Source organism: Pteropus medius, unplaced genomic scaffold, assembly GCF_902729225.1.
Source record: "Pteropus medius unplaced genomic scaffold, Ma_sr-lr_union100, whole genome shotgun sequence".
Classification (NCBI taxonomy): Eukaryota; Metazoa; Chordata; class Mammalia; order Chiroptera; family Pteropodidae; genus Pteropus; species Pteropus medius.
The window spans coordinates 196,654-210,538 of NW_024343732.1; the positions used below are offsets into that span (position 1 = coordinate 196,654).

General features: G+C 54.3%; 1 protein-coding gene across 1 annotated transcript in view; it reads right to left on the bottom strand.

The window, feature by feature from the left end:
* Positions 1–13,885, bottom strand: part of BRD4 (bromodomain containing 4) — a 32,077-nt gene that overhangs the window by 5,492 nt on the left and 12,700 nt on the right. Inside the window, 7 exon segments of the mRNA XM_039867642.1 lie at positions 8–261; positions 874–1,243; positions 1,382–1,434; positions 10,411–10,521; positions 11,556–11,851; positions 12,149–12,348; positions 12,919–13,128. Of these exon segments, the coding sequence (XP_039723576.1) occupies positions 8–261; positions 874–1,243; positions 1,382–1,434; positions 10,411–10,521; positions 11,556–11,851; positions 12,149–12,348; positions 12,919–13,128 (1,494 nt within the window).

A 13,885-nucleotide genomic window follows, 5' to 3' on the forward strand; every position in this document is an offset into this window, starting at 1 on the left:
AAGGGAGTAGAGGTGTAGGGGGCTGCACCTTTTGCAGCTGCTGCAGGTAAAGGTGCATCTGCATGGAGGTGAGGTGAGGGGCGGGTGGCTCTTCATCCTCTTGCAGCAGCACTTGGGGCGGCTGGGCCATGGGGGTCTGTGGGAGCAGGGGAGGCTGGGCCAGGGCGGGTGACACGGCTGGGGGCCGGGCAGGCTTGGGGGGCAGGGCGGCAGCTCGGTTGCTGGGCCGAGATGGCTGTTGGGGCAGAGCGTTGTGCAAAGCTGGAAGGACACAACAGTGCAGCAGTGAGGCAGTGAGGCTCCAGCGGGCCCCAGCCTGGCCTTTCTACTCCATCCTGACCTCCTACCCGTCTCCCTCTAACCAGCCCTCTCTCCTCACCCTCAACTTTCTGGTTAGCTCCAGAGGAAGGACACAAACCAGGGACGTGTACAGGGTCAGGCCCCACTAGGGTCAAACCCGTCCTGTGCTCTGCACCCCACTTTCCTCCCTCCAGCTTCTCCATCACACTTGCCCTTCAGGCCTCGGAGCAGGCCTGCCCTAAATTCCCCTATGCGACCTTCCTCTCTGGGATGAGTGTGTGTCCCCTGACACCTTACTGGGAACTGCAAAGGAGTCACATCATTTTTCATATCACAATGTCTGGCCCAGCAGAACTGAATCAGTATCTTCTGCATCAAAGCACTCACTCTTTGTGAAACCTATCCTGAGGTATCTTATGTAATTTCCACAATGGCCCTGGAAAGTTGACATCCCCTTAGTCAACTTAGGTTAAGAGGGGTTACAAACTTAGCTCCAAGCGCCCAGTCTCAAGAGTGCTGAGACCAGGCTGGGAAGGGACTACCCGCACCTGGGCAGCCATAGCTGCAGCTCACCTGGAGGAGAGACCACCGAGTGCTGGTTGAGATGAGGCGGAGTGCTGTGCTCAGGCGGCTGGGGCAGGTGAGGGGGCAGCTCAGGCTGCGTCAGGTGCAGGATAGGTTGTGTGAAGTGGCCAATGGGGTCGAAGACGCTGCCTGGGAGCTGGGGCTCCAGGACGGGTACCTGGGCAGCGATGAAGGGTGGGGCTGGGGCTTTGCGCCACGTGGGAAGTAACCTGTTACGGCATAGAAGCGTGGTGGTGGGGAAGCGTGGCTGCTGCTGCTGGGGAGGTGGGGGTGGTGGGGGCTGCTGGGGAGGTGGCGGGGGCTGCTGGGGCCCGGGACCCGGGGCCTGCTGCAGCTGCTGGTGGTGGTGGTGATGGTGCTACAGACAGATAAGACAGACACACAGACTGATGTCAGGAAGGGAGAACCCCTTGGGCCAGTCCCAAGGTTTTCCCTGAGCCCACAAAGGCAGGTAGCCACCATTCTCCTGAGGGAGGACACCCCTGAAACCACATACCTTCTTCGGCTCCCTCCCAGGGTGCCCCTTCTTTTTTGACTTCGGAGCCATCTCTGCAGAGAAAAGAAAAGGTAGTGAGGCCTGGAGAAGACTGAGCTGCCTTGGATGCAGAGCCAGGAGAAAACAGGGTAAATTCAGAAGGGCTGGTGACAGTGAGAGACTGTGTGGGGTGTCACCTACCCATTCGCCTGCCGCTTTTCTTAGCAAGGACCGTGCCTGAAAAGCTTCCTTGCCCAGCTCTTGACCTCCAGCTCCATTAAAGGATGACACTTGGGGCATTGGGGGCTGAGCTATGGAGACCTCCTTGCCCAACATCACCCCTACTTGCTGGTCAGAGGCCATTAAAGTGACCCGAGTGTCTGCAGCCCAACCTGCTTTGTCTTGGAACCACTGTGGTGTTCAAAATGATCACATCCATTTGACAGATGAGCAAAGCAAGGCTCAGAAAAGTTAAGGGACCTGCCCTGGGTCACATAGCTGTAAAGTAGCCACGCAGTTGCCTCCAACACCGGGAGGTATGCTCCTTTCCAACCCCCCAGGGGGAGCAGATGTGCGAGTTGGGGTGAAACAGACAGTGGCGCTGGTGTGGGCCAAGGCTTGGCCAGAGCCATGACAGGGGAGGAGGTTTGCTGATATGTGGGAAGGCCAAAGTGTGAGCACTTCACAGGAGCAAAGAAAAAAGGCAGGCCGGGCAGCCTCCCCTGGACTACCAGGAACAAACGGGAAGTGCTCAATGTTCCCTTCCTCTTAGGAGACTGGCCTCAGAGAAACTCCATGTTGGGACACAGTGGATATGTGCTGCAGGGAGAAAGCAGTGTGTGCCCTAGTTCCTCAGAGGTTGACAGTTTGTTGTCACCGCTGTGTGGACATGGCTGAGAAGTATACAACAGCCAGTACTCTCCCACCCCATATCCCCATTCCAGAAGTTTATGCTAGGCAACTTGCCAGCTGGATACCCCTCACCAAACCCCACTGGTGTGCAAATGCAAGAGGGAGAGAGGCCTGGCTGGTGCTCATGGGCTAGGAAATGATGAAGTTGCCAATCACCAGGTGAGAGCTGGGACCCACGGTGCCTTTTGGACTCCTGTCATCTTTGCCTGGTATCCCCTGAGCTCCTCGCCAGGGTGCTGGGCTCTTGCTGCTGGGGTCAGAAGACATAGGCTTTGCCAAAAGCGGGGCTACCTCCACTTGTAGCTGCTTCATGGAGGGTCATGCTAAGCTTCTGTGAGGCACATGGCCTCAGGTTGCCAAGTGCCACCAAAAGGAATGAGAAAGGACCTCGTGCCCTGCAAGAGCTCACCACTCCATGCAAGAGACAAGACAGCGACACAAACCTCAGCAGCTAGAGACACATTCTCAAATGGCAGCAACTGGGGACACCTGGGACATGGGAACTGTAGGCCCAGCCCCATACTGGGACACAAGAGATTGCAGGATACAGGGCTCAGGACTCTAGGCCACAGCAGGAAATCTGGGGAGAGGAACACTCTTGTGGGTAAGACATACAAAAGGGAATTGTTGTGGCAGGGCGGGCTGCAGGATCATGGTCACTGGGCATCTGATAGCTGTAGGGTTGGAGCTGGGGGAAGCACTGGATTGGAGAGGCTAGAGGCCTCAGAACCAAAGGGATCCTGTACACGCTGGGGGAAAGCTTGGCACTGAGAGGCCACTGAGCCAAGAAAGTGGAAGAGGCAGGCATATTCCTCATAAACCAGCTTCCTCTCCTACCACTGACTCTGTTAACAGAAACTGGAGCTTGAGGGAGGCTGGGGTAGCTGCTTATGCTGGGGGTCAGGAGGAGGAACTGGGGAAGAGAAGGGGGCCAATGGAGTGGGAATTCTGACCAGGGAGAGACACGTTCATGGGGAGAACTGGGTAGCTCCAGGATGGCCACTGCCATCTCATTCATGGTCTTGGGGAAGTACTGTTTTTCCCATCTTACAAGAGGGACGATGGCTCTGAGCTGTCACTATCTCTGGGCCCTTGGGGGGTGGGGGGGGGAAGTCCAGGGAACAAATCTTGGCTGCCTTCGAGAGGTGACCAGGAGACCCTAGGGCTCCGAGGCAATGACGGGCAGGGTAGGCCTAGAGTGAGAGAGAAGCTGGGAGGCACATAGGACACCTCCAGGACCACAGGACCAAAGGAGCTGGCGGTGGGAATCAAGGGTGCTGGAGCCTGTTTGAGATATCGCGTCTGGCTCACATGGCCCGAGCCTCGTGTTGGAGTGGTAGGAAGACAAAAAAAGGAAGTACACGGCTTCACGACACACCAACCCCAAGACACCCCCACACAAAACTCTCTAGAAAGGGTTACATGAAGATGGCCTCAAGTACTGTGTGATCTTTATTCCATGAAAATCTTGAACTCAACACAAATGTCATCTTTACAGAGGATGGTAATTGTACAAAGAATGAAAACGTTTTTGTAAAATCTGATTAAAACACTGATTCTTCCCCACCCCCCACCTCAAGGGAGGGAGACAGATGGAGGGTAAGGGCAGGGAAGAGGCACAGAGCCCCTCAATTGAACTAACTGGGAAGCCTTGTACCAGTGGACGCCCGGGCCGCCCACCTGACAGCAATTGCTTGGGCCCCACAGCCTGCTGGTGTGTTGAGGCCTGGCACCTTCCACTGGCCGTGCACAGGAGGTTTTGATAAGAAGTGGGCACTGCTCTCTGCTCTGTTCCTGGGGTACCGGGCACTGGTGAAAGCTCGAGTCTAAAGATCAAATTTTCTGCCAGATGGAAGCCCCACGAGAAAGAAGGACGGGATCCCTGGACAACGAGAGTACAAAGACCCCGCAGGAGAGCAGGCCTGTGGCTACAGACCAGGTGCAAGCGTGTGGGAAGGGGTGGAGCGGCACACAGCCGACATTGTGGGAATCCAGGCTGCCATTTGTTCCAAGACGGCAGAATCTTCCCAGAAAGACAATGCCAGCGGCTTCCCAACTGTCCTGTGGGAATCTCCAGGCATGAAGCCCCCTGGCCTTGGCCAGGCAGAGCTGCACTGGGAATACATCATGCATAGGCCAAAGGGCAGCTCAAAATAGTCTGTTTGGCAAATGGAACTTGACTGGAAGCCGACCGGCCAAGAGGACTAGGGAGCAGCCTGGGACTCTAAGCATCACTACAGGACCCTAGAGGCTCTAGAAGGGCAGGAACTAGAACCCAAGGCCAAGGTCAATCTGGGGCAGTTACAGATGCTTAGGCCTGCTGATGGTAAAATGCACCTCCTCAGGTCCGCTTCCAGTTCCAGAAGGCTGGCTTCGAGATACCAGCAGACGGACAGGCCTTGAAGTACGCACAAATTACAGGTAAAAAACAAAACAAATGCTCAACCTCCTCCCCAAAAAAACTCCCTGAAAGGCAGTTTTCTGCTGAGATGCTGGATTCATGACCAAAAAAGGGGTGATATTTTCAGAGCGAAAAGCCTATTCAGTGTCTTACGGGGCTTGGATGATGCAGCCATCCTGGCCTGCCCCATCCCCGGAAGCTGCCATGGTTCCAGAGAACTGAAGGCTAGGAGGGTGCTCCCACTGACCACACCCCTCAGAGATGTGAAGGGAGCTGGTCCAGGGCTCTGACACCTTCATCACTGGCCAGTTTTTGAGAGCCCTTTCTTGCCTGCTACCCCAGATCTCAACCCCTCTGGAGGCACAGATGATGGGCTCCAGTGGCCAGTCAGCTGGCTACACAGCTCCTCTCCCTGAATGCCCTCACCAGCGGCCTGTCCAACAGCTCCTGCCCACTGCAGCCTGCTTCTAATCACCTGGGAGGGACAAAAGGCAGCCCAGGAGGTCTTTTCCCTATGTGACTTTAGAAGAGACCAAAGAAGCTGGAAAAATGCCCAATAGGCAACAATGGGGAAAAAAATGGAAGAACTGACTCCAGGGGGCTATGAGTCAGCTGTGGCTGGTGATGGCCTCTGGCTGATTGAGCCACATGGGCCACCAGAGAAGGAATCCTGAGGGACAGCCCCTGTTCCTCACTTGGGAAAGCTCTAGATGTTAGAGTGTTCTTCCTTAGGCTGAATGAGATCTCCCCTGGGCTAACGTCACTGCCAGGTCCAGGAGGGAAGTGGTTAGGATCCAGAGTCCCAGAAAAAGATGGAGGGATCGAAAGAGAGAAAATATACTTGTGATGGGGACTTGCACACGGAGCAGCACCACACGTATGTGTGTGCAGGAGGATTGTCATCACTCTCTGGGAGATGCCACCCACCCAGAGGAGCCCAGACGACCAGGGAGGCTGGGCAGGACAGCCAGGCAGTCTGTACACAGGAGGCCCGGGCGGCCGGCCAGGCAGGCAGCCTTCCCAGAGGCGGGACTAGGCGTGTGCTGCTCTGATGGACATGACTAATGCACCCTGGGGACAGGCCCAGGGCTCTGAGAATTCCATAACTTGATGGAGTCCTGTCCCTTTCACGGAAGAAAATGGACTTAAGCTAGAGCTTGCTGGGAAGGAATCTGGAACTGAAGACCGTTTTATTAAGAGTCCGTGTCCAATGATTAGGCAGGACCTACATAGAGGGAGAGAGAAACCAGTGTGAGAGAAATGGTGTGGAATGTACCATTCAAGTAACAAGAATAGAAGAACTGCAGACCGAGCCAGCCTCCTGTGCCCTGCTCACTGACAGGGCACCAGAGAACGGCGCCGGAGCCTAGAGGCCCTGTCCCAGCCTGGCTAGTTGTGAGCAGGGGCAGACCCATCATCCCCTTAGAAAGACTACAGATATCTCTAAAACCACCCCAAGCCTGTTTATGCTTCTAAACAGAACTGCTTCCATGTGTGCCCAGAGTGCACAATGGCATCTCCTTTACCAGCCTTTGAATGTGAAAGGTCCCTGCCTGTCCTACTTGCCAACATCCTGTAGGCCAGCTTGGAATGCCACGCCATTAGGCCCCAATGATTCTGAGCTTATCCTTCTGGGTCTGCTTTGCTGCACCTTGTCCATTGCAAGGAGCTGATGTGGGAGCCCTCCCTCAGGGCTTGGATGGAAGGAAGAAAACCCCCAAGACAGAGGCTCCTGGGTGTAGGACCCAGCTAACACTTCACCTTTGCATTCCTACAAACCCCAAGAAACAAAAAACAAATCATAAAAAGAGAAACCAGTTACAGACACTGTTTAGGAGGAAAAAATAAAATAAAAACAGGATAAAGAGAAAAGTCATCCTTTCTTTTTCTGGGGCATCCAATTCGGCACCCCTTGATTCGGGAGAGGTGTGGGGTCATTCCCATCCACATATTGCAGAGCAGATGTTACTGCTGGAGTCATGGATGCACCAACACTGCACGCCCGTGGTCCCCCAATGCACGCATGGGAAAAACCCGCCCACCAGTCGGCCTCTCACTCAAGGCACATTCCACAAGGCTGGCCCCACCCAGAGAGTCCCAGAATCCCACCAGCTCTGAACCCTGTGTGTGTGGGTGGGTGAAGGGTCAACCTGCTGAAGTGGGCAGACTGGCTATAGCCTGGTCCTCCAAGTCTCTGCCTACCCACCCCTCACTAGGGGCCTCTTGCCTTCCCTTGAAAGCAAGCAGCACATCCTTAGAGCGAGCAGCAGCAGGCCCCCAAAATTTACCAGGACCAAGTCTCTGAGAGACCTCAAGGGTCGGGAGCTGAAGTTGGTTGTCTGGAAAGAATGCCCCATGGCCTTTGTCTGCACTTTCCAGCTCAAATCTTTCCAAAACATCAAGCATTCCTTTTCCCCCCAGAGCTATTAAAAAACACCCACATGTTCCAATCCTGGGAAAAGGAAATGAGGAGACTAAAATAGCTAGAGTGTGCTTCTGCTGTAACTACAACTAGAATACCAGGCCAAGTCCAAGAGAACCGCTCCACACCTCCCCGAACCCCAGTCCCAGCCCAGGTAGCTGGGGACAGGGGTTTTTCCTGAGAGGGACATGAGCTGTGTCTACCTCCACCCAGAAAGAACCAGACATGGGCACTGTGATAGGAGAAAAGTTGGACGAAGAGTCCTAGGACGTCCCTGGCCTCACAAGCCAGGCAGATGTGATCCCAGTGCTGGTGATAGGGAGGCCACAGCTCTGCCTATAGCCCACCAGGAACAGCAGTGGAAAGGGAGAACCAGGGAACTGACCTGCAGCCTGCCCGGCTAAGATCTATAGACGCCTTAAGGGCAATGGGAGGGTGGCACTTGTACCTGCTCCCTCCTCCCAACACTGAACCCTTGAACAGATTCAGACTTTATCAAGAATGAATCTCAACAAAATACCACAACCCAAGTAAAGCTGGGTTTGGAGGATATAGAGGAACTAGCTAATAGTGGTGTGTACTGCTGAGCAGTGGGGGAAACGTGGTGGCTTGGGACCTCGTGGGCAAAGTAGTGCCCCACCCAATTCTGTGAGCACACTGCCTCCTTGAACTGCAGCGTAGCCCTGAGGACCGGCCCCGTGTCCCAGCTGTCTTTGGCATCTTTGTCTGGGGACGGCAGCCAGATGGGCCCACTTAACACCCCCAACCCCAATTTAGTGCCTCTGTTCAGTTTCTTTTGGTGACTCATGTCTCAGGATTGTGCTGGCTGAACTAACCCTTACTTAATACAAGTGACAAAAATAGGCCCTTTCAGGAATTTCAGCTCTAATCCAAATGAAAACATAAGAACGAGGAGAACAAAACAATTTAAGCCCCAAAAGACCAAGGAAAATACCTCCAATGCCCCTTCTGCCCCACCCCCCCTCAAGGCGGAACTGCTTATAACTAGTTGCAGAAATCAGGGCTGCCTGGCTCCATGGACCCAGTGTGAGCAGCTGCTGGAAGAGCTACCCAGAAAGCGAGTGCAGTCGCCTGTGCGGGACAGGGTGGTGATGGCCGCATTCAGTACTGCAGGAGCACAGGCTCCCACCCTGGGACCTGGAACATCTGAGCCGCAAGGTGCAAACCCAGAGAGCAGAAGCCCCAGCTGGCCCACGACAGAGCTCTCCAGTGCACAATGATGGGAAAGTAAAAGCCAGGACCACAAAGACAAAAGGGAGCCTCAAAAACCCAAGGTGGGGAGGGTGCGCCTGGGAAGAGGGACAAGCTGGAGGCCTCTGGACTGCTGGAGCCTGGGTGCCTGTAGCTCCAAGACTGTAAACCTCGTCCTCCTTCCCGCCAAGGCAGCTGTTCCCAGGACTCTCAGATTACTTGTTGCACAATCTTTCCACTTTCTTTAAAAGAAGAAAATGTGAAAAAATAAAAACATCTTGGCAGCAGCAGAGAGCTGCTGGAAATGCCGTCACGGCTGCCCCACAGAGGCAGCAGCAGGTGGGTGCAGGCATTCGGGAGCCCAGGATAGTTCCTGCTGAAAGCAAATGCACCCTGAAGAGGATCCTGGGGGCCAGGAACGAACGCTACCGTTACACCGTTACAGTTCCCTTAAGGTGCCATATTGGCCAAAGCAGTTTCTCCTCTCCCAAGCTGTGTTTCAATGACCAGGTCTCCTGCCAGTTTCAGCTTTTAAAGTTTTCTTTTGACTGCTCAGAACCTTAGGAGAAAGACTGAGAAACTCCTAGAAGGAGCAACCTGCTAGGAACCCGAGAGAGAAGGCAAACCCAAGGTGTGGCTGGCACTCAAAGTGAGAGGTCAGCAACCACCAGGAATACTAATTGGGCCCAAGAACATGGTCATTTACCCTGCCGAGAGCAGCAGCCTGGTGGGGCAGCCCTTCTCTGGCAGACATGGGGTACAGCAACCCCTGCTGGCTGATGGATAAAACAGCAATGGGGGGTGACAGAATGATAAAAGGGTAAAGGATGGCAACAGAGATGGCTAGCTAACTGCCCATAGCAGTCTCTGCTTACAGCAGCTCAATATATACAGAATATGGCCTAATAAATTTCATCTCATTTGGGCCCACTAAAAATGAGGTGATCCAGCATTTGGAGTCCTGGAGATGCCCCGTCCCAAGGTGAGCCTGCAACTATACTTTCTGTAAAAGGGAAGAGGAGCAGTGACAAGGCCCAGAGGTCTCTGCTTCCCCAGACAGAGGCAGGCTGAGTCCACACGAGGACCTGTGTGTGGACGCCTTGGAGCTACATAGCTCTTTCCAGTTGCTACAAGTGATCCTCAAACCTCCTTGGTACTATGAGGTCACATTATTTACATGAATTGATTAAGCAGAGCTTGTAGTTTAAGTTAGAATAAAATACTGGAGATGGGACAGGAGGCTTTATTGCCCAAACACCCGTTTCTCACTGTGGACACACAAACTGCCATCTGCCTGGAGGGACGGGCTGAGGCTCCAGAGCTGCTATCAGGTGATCTGCAGATTGTCTGCTTAGCTGATAAAACTAAACTTGTCCAGGGGCCACCCTATGGACACAGACAGACGGCTCCACCACATTGCACACTCTGGTTGCCAAGCTTTCTCCCTAGCCTCTATGTGTCAGTCTGAGCAGCTGCTCCCCTGAGAATCATCAGGAAAGCACACAGCTACTGTGTAGCTTCCAGCATCTCCACCTGCCCCACCTCCCCGGCCAAAGCTCATGCAGGCCCATGGAGCATAAAGAACAGAACAGTTAGAGGCGCAGGGACACGTATGTCCAAGTATGCGCAGAGTTAGGAGCAGCCAATACAGCAGTGAACACACTCTGAGGAGATGGCAGTGCCTTGAGCCCAGTGACAGCAGGGCCAACAGTAGTAGGCTGCTCCAAACCTGCTGAAGCACATTACCTGGGACAGCCGTACTCCATTGACTGTAATGCATGAAAGACCATGAGGCTCGGCAGGGTCACACTAAGATCAATGCCACCATCTGGGCCACAATACCCAATCTGCTCACCCCCTCTGCTCCCTACAGGGCCTTGCAGTGCAACACCCACAGTCACTCATCCACCCCACCAATCCAGGCCATGGGGGTGTAATGAGGGGAGAAAACAAGGTGCCAGGCTACTCACTACCCCAGTTAGAGGGTTAACAGGATGGCCAGATAGTTCCTATGACCACAGCTGGTCTCTGCAGCCAGGACACAGGACGAAATGATGCAGGGAACAGGCAGGAGTTTGACAAGACGCTGAGTAGGACCCTAACCTGTTTCGGAGTCTTCGCTGTCAGAAGAGCTGGACTCACTGGTGCTCTCTGACTCCGAGGATGAGAAGCCCTTCATCTTGGAGGAGCCGGCAACCACATCCACTTTTTCAGCTGCAATAAAGCAACAGGAACTGTGTCAGGCAGGGCCTGAGTTAGGGGCTGCTCTTAGCCTAGGCCAATCCCACTGCCCGGAAGAAGGGTCAGGGGGGAGTCTGTGCCCCATGAGCCAGAGTGCTTCCTGACTGCTGGCTGTGATCGACCAAGACCCTTGACAAGCCCTACATTTCACAGCGGTAAGATGCTAGCCTACTGCCTACTAACCAAAAACTTGACTTATGCTGGAATTTCAAGGTCCCCCATCCTTAATCTCTCAGATTCCCCTCTGCAAGGTTCATCAGGATTTAGAGAGAGGCAGGAGGGAATTCCTCAAGATGAGAACTGTTGGGCTAGGGCTCTCTCAAGAGACTTTTCTGGCAGTAAGTGAAGACCCAAAGGGACATGACAGCCAGAGACAAATCAAGACAAGGAAAGAGCCCTGGGGAGGGGCCCGAGGACCCTCTGGAGTTCATCTAGGCTGGGATGAAGGCTGTGTGCAATGCTCTGATGTGGATCCTAAGTCCTACTGGTCCTAAGACAAAAGCTGAGCCAAAACAAGGTACTTGTAACATGAAAGAGCTGCCTGGAAGACTCAGAGAGGGAGCCATGCTGAGTTAGAGGAGGACAGCATGCAGGCGACGAGCCACCCTAAGGTCTTTCTTCCTGGCTTTGCCCCTCAAGGGGCAGGGGAGATGGCTTTTGGGGGAAGACGCATTGGCAGCATCTGAGGATGAAAGCAGCTGCTGCTCAGAGCAAGGCTTAGGATACCGAGGTGCAGGTGGGTCCCAGAAGGCCACCAGTCAGAGAGATCAAGAAAGGTACTGACAGCCCAGGGTCAAGTCTGATGTCATGACCCTCCAGAGGAGTCTATGGCAAGGACACAGATTCTATCGTTGGAGAAAAAGCCTGCAGAAAGGGCTGATTCTGGGAGGCGGAATTACTTGAGGTGCTCAAAGGGGCCTCTGGGACAGAAAGGCAGGAGGAAAAAACTTGGCTCACCCTCCCTTGGCTGGGAATCCCCCACCCCACCCCAGGGGGCCAAAGGGCACCTTGAGGTTTCCGTTTCTTCCGCAAACAGGAGGTGACATAGCGCTCCAGTTCCCTCAGGGTGGACGGCTTCAGGGTCTCGAAGTCAATCTCGATCTCGTCGGGGTTGGAGTTCTTGAGTGAGGGCTCCCGAGACTGGATGATGTGCACCACACGGCCCAGCTTCTCGCCTGGGAGCTTGTTGATGTCCAGGCTGAGCTGGCGCTTCTCCTCGTATGACATGGGCTTACACTTGTCCTCCTCTTCTGACTCATACGCTGGAGGGGGCTTGCTCTTCATGGGCGCTGGCTCCTTCTTGCTACGAAGGAAAGTGCAGATGCTATCAGGAATTGGTCCCCTGGGAAGCTGGGTATCTGCTCCTTCATTGGGGACTTGGGGGCTTCCACATTCCTACCTGGCTGGTCTTCAGAGGAAATGGGCTGCTGTGGCCTGTCCTTGCCATGTGCATGTGATTCTTGCCATCTGCCACCCAAACCCCCATCCCACCTGACAAACCCAGCGAGCACCAAAAGCTCAATTCTAGGGAGAAGAGCAGAGGCGGCCACTCTACAACTGGGGTAGGTGGGGTTCCCACAGGGTATTTGAGGGCACAGACCTTGTGTTGCTGTTGCTGCTATTGTTTTTCTTGGTTTTTTTGGGAGGAAGTTCCTTGGCTTTGCTTTTCTTATTCTCCTCCACTTCCTCTTTCTTTTTGTGCTTTTCTTTTTTCTTCTCCTTCTTGTCTTTCTCCTTTTTCTTTGGTTTGTTCTGCTGGGGTTGCGAGAGGGCTGCAAGCTGCTCATGCACGGCTTTGAGCTGTGGATCACACAGGCAGGACACATGCATGACACCCTGGTCTCGGCGTGAACCCCCAGGCATCAGGACCCAAGGACAAGGAAAGAAGCTAGCCTTCAGCTCCGTGACCTACTATCCCACCAGATTTCCAAAGTGTCCATGCCCACTCAGGTCCTGGACTCCAAGGGTGGCCAAGAATTGCCTAAGCAAACAGATGCTGAACCCCATGGCTATACTGGGCCGTAAGAGGCTGGGCAGGTGTGCAGACACACTTGCACAAAGGGCTTGATGACTGACTTGTAGAGAGCAGAGAAACCATGCAGCCCAGGAGAGGACATCCTGGTTTGGCCTCCTTCCAGATACTGGAAGGATCCAGAAGCCTCACCTCTGCCCAGAGAAGAGCCATTTCTCCCCATCTACATATACTGTGTGTATGTGTACATCCAACATGCCTGTGACTTAGCAGAAGGGCACCACTGGGAATTCTGTTCCTACTGGGACTCGGAGCCACAGCCATCTCATGGAGACCTCTGAGACTGCTTAGTCCATGGATTCTGGGGCGATTGTGGATAGGGATGCTCATGCCCTCACCTGCTCCTGGAGCTCGGCCAGTCGCTGGGCTCGCTCCTCCTCAGAGTCATCAGTTGAACTGTCACTGTCCGAGGAGCTATCGCTACTGCTGTCACTGGATGAGGGCGGGACCACAGCCTTGGTGGGGGGTGGCACTGCAGGGGAAGATACAGCCACCACAGGCTCCTCGGGCTCATCCGGCATCTTGGCAAAGCGCATCTCGAACACATCCTGGGTGAGGAGGGAAAGTTGTGCCTGTCAGGGTTGCTGGGTGTCGAGGCATGTGGGCAGAGGGTGGCTGGGCCATGGCCCAGCATCTCCACAGCCTCACTGGCTGCTGGGGCTGACTAAATAGGAAGCAAACAGGAAGGTCAAAGAGGACTGGGCCAACAGTGACCTTCTCCCTGCCACGAGGGTGAACGGCCATCCAGGGCCCCCCGATAGCAATTCTGCCAATTCTCTTTCAATTTTCACATTAAGGAAATAGTTACTCTTAACGTGGCCTGGCACGCACTCTCTGGGAGGCACAGTCTAGGTAAGATAGACGACAGCCGCCCAAAGAAGATGTCTGAGGCCAGGCATCAGGAACAAAACAGGAGGCTCTGCCCACTTCCAGTTCACATTCTCACAGGGAGTAGGCGGGGTCTGCAGTTTTACAAAGCATTCCAAGCACAGGACAGAGCATGTGCAAAGGCCGTGCAGTGAAACTGTGCCCAGCACAGAGCCTGCAGCTAGTAAGGAGGCTGAGCCACCGCTGCACAGTGGGCACATGTCTATGCCTGCCTCCCCACTCCTCAGATCACCTCTGAGGTATGTAACTGAGCACAGCCATGCTACTGGCTGAGATGCCTCCAGGGCATACCAGACAAGGCTGAGAAGGTACAAGACAATGGATGTGGGGTGCTAGCCTTGTGAGGTATAAGCGACCTAATCAGAGGCCACAGGGCTACTGAACTCAGTATCCTACTCTAGGAGACTCCTAGACTTC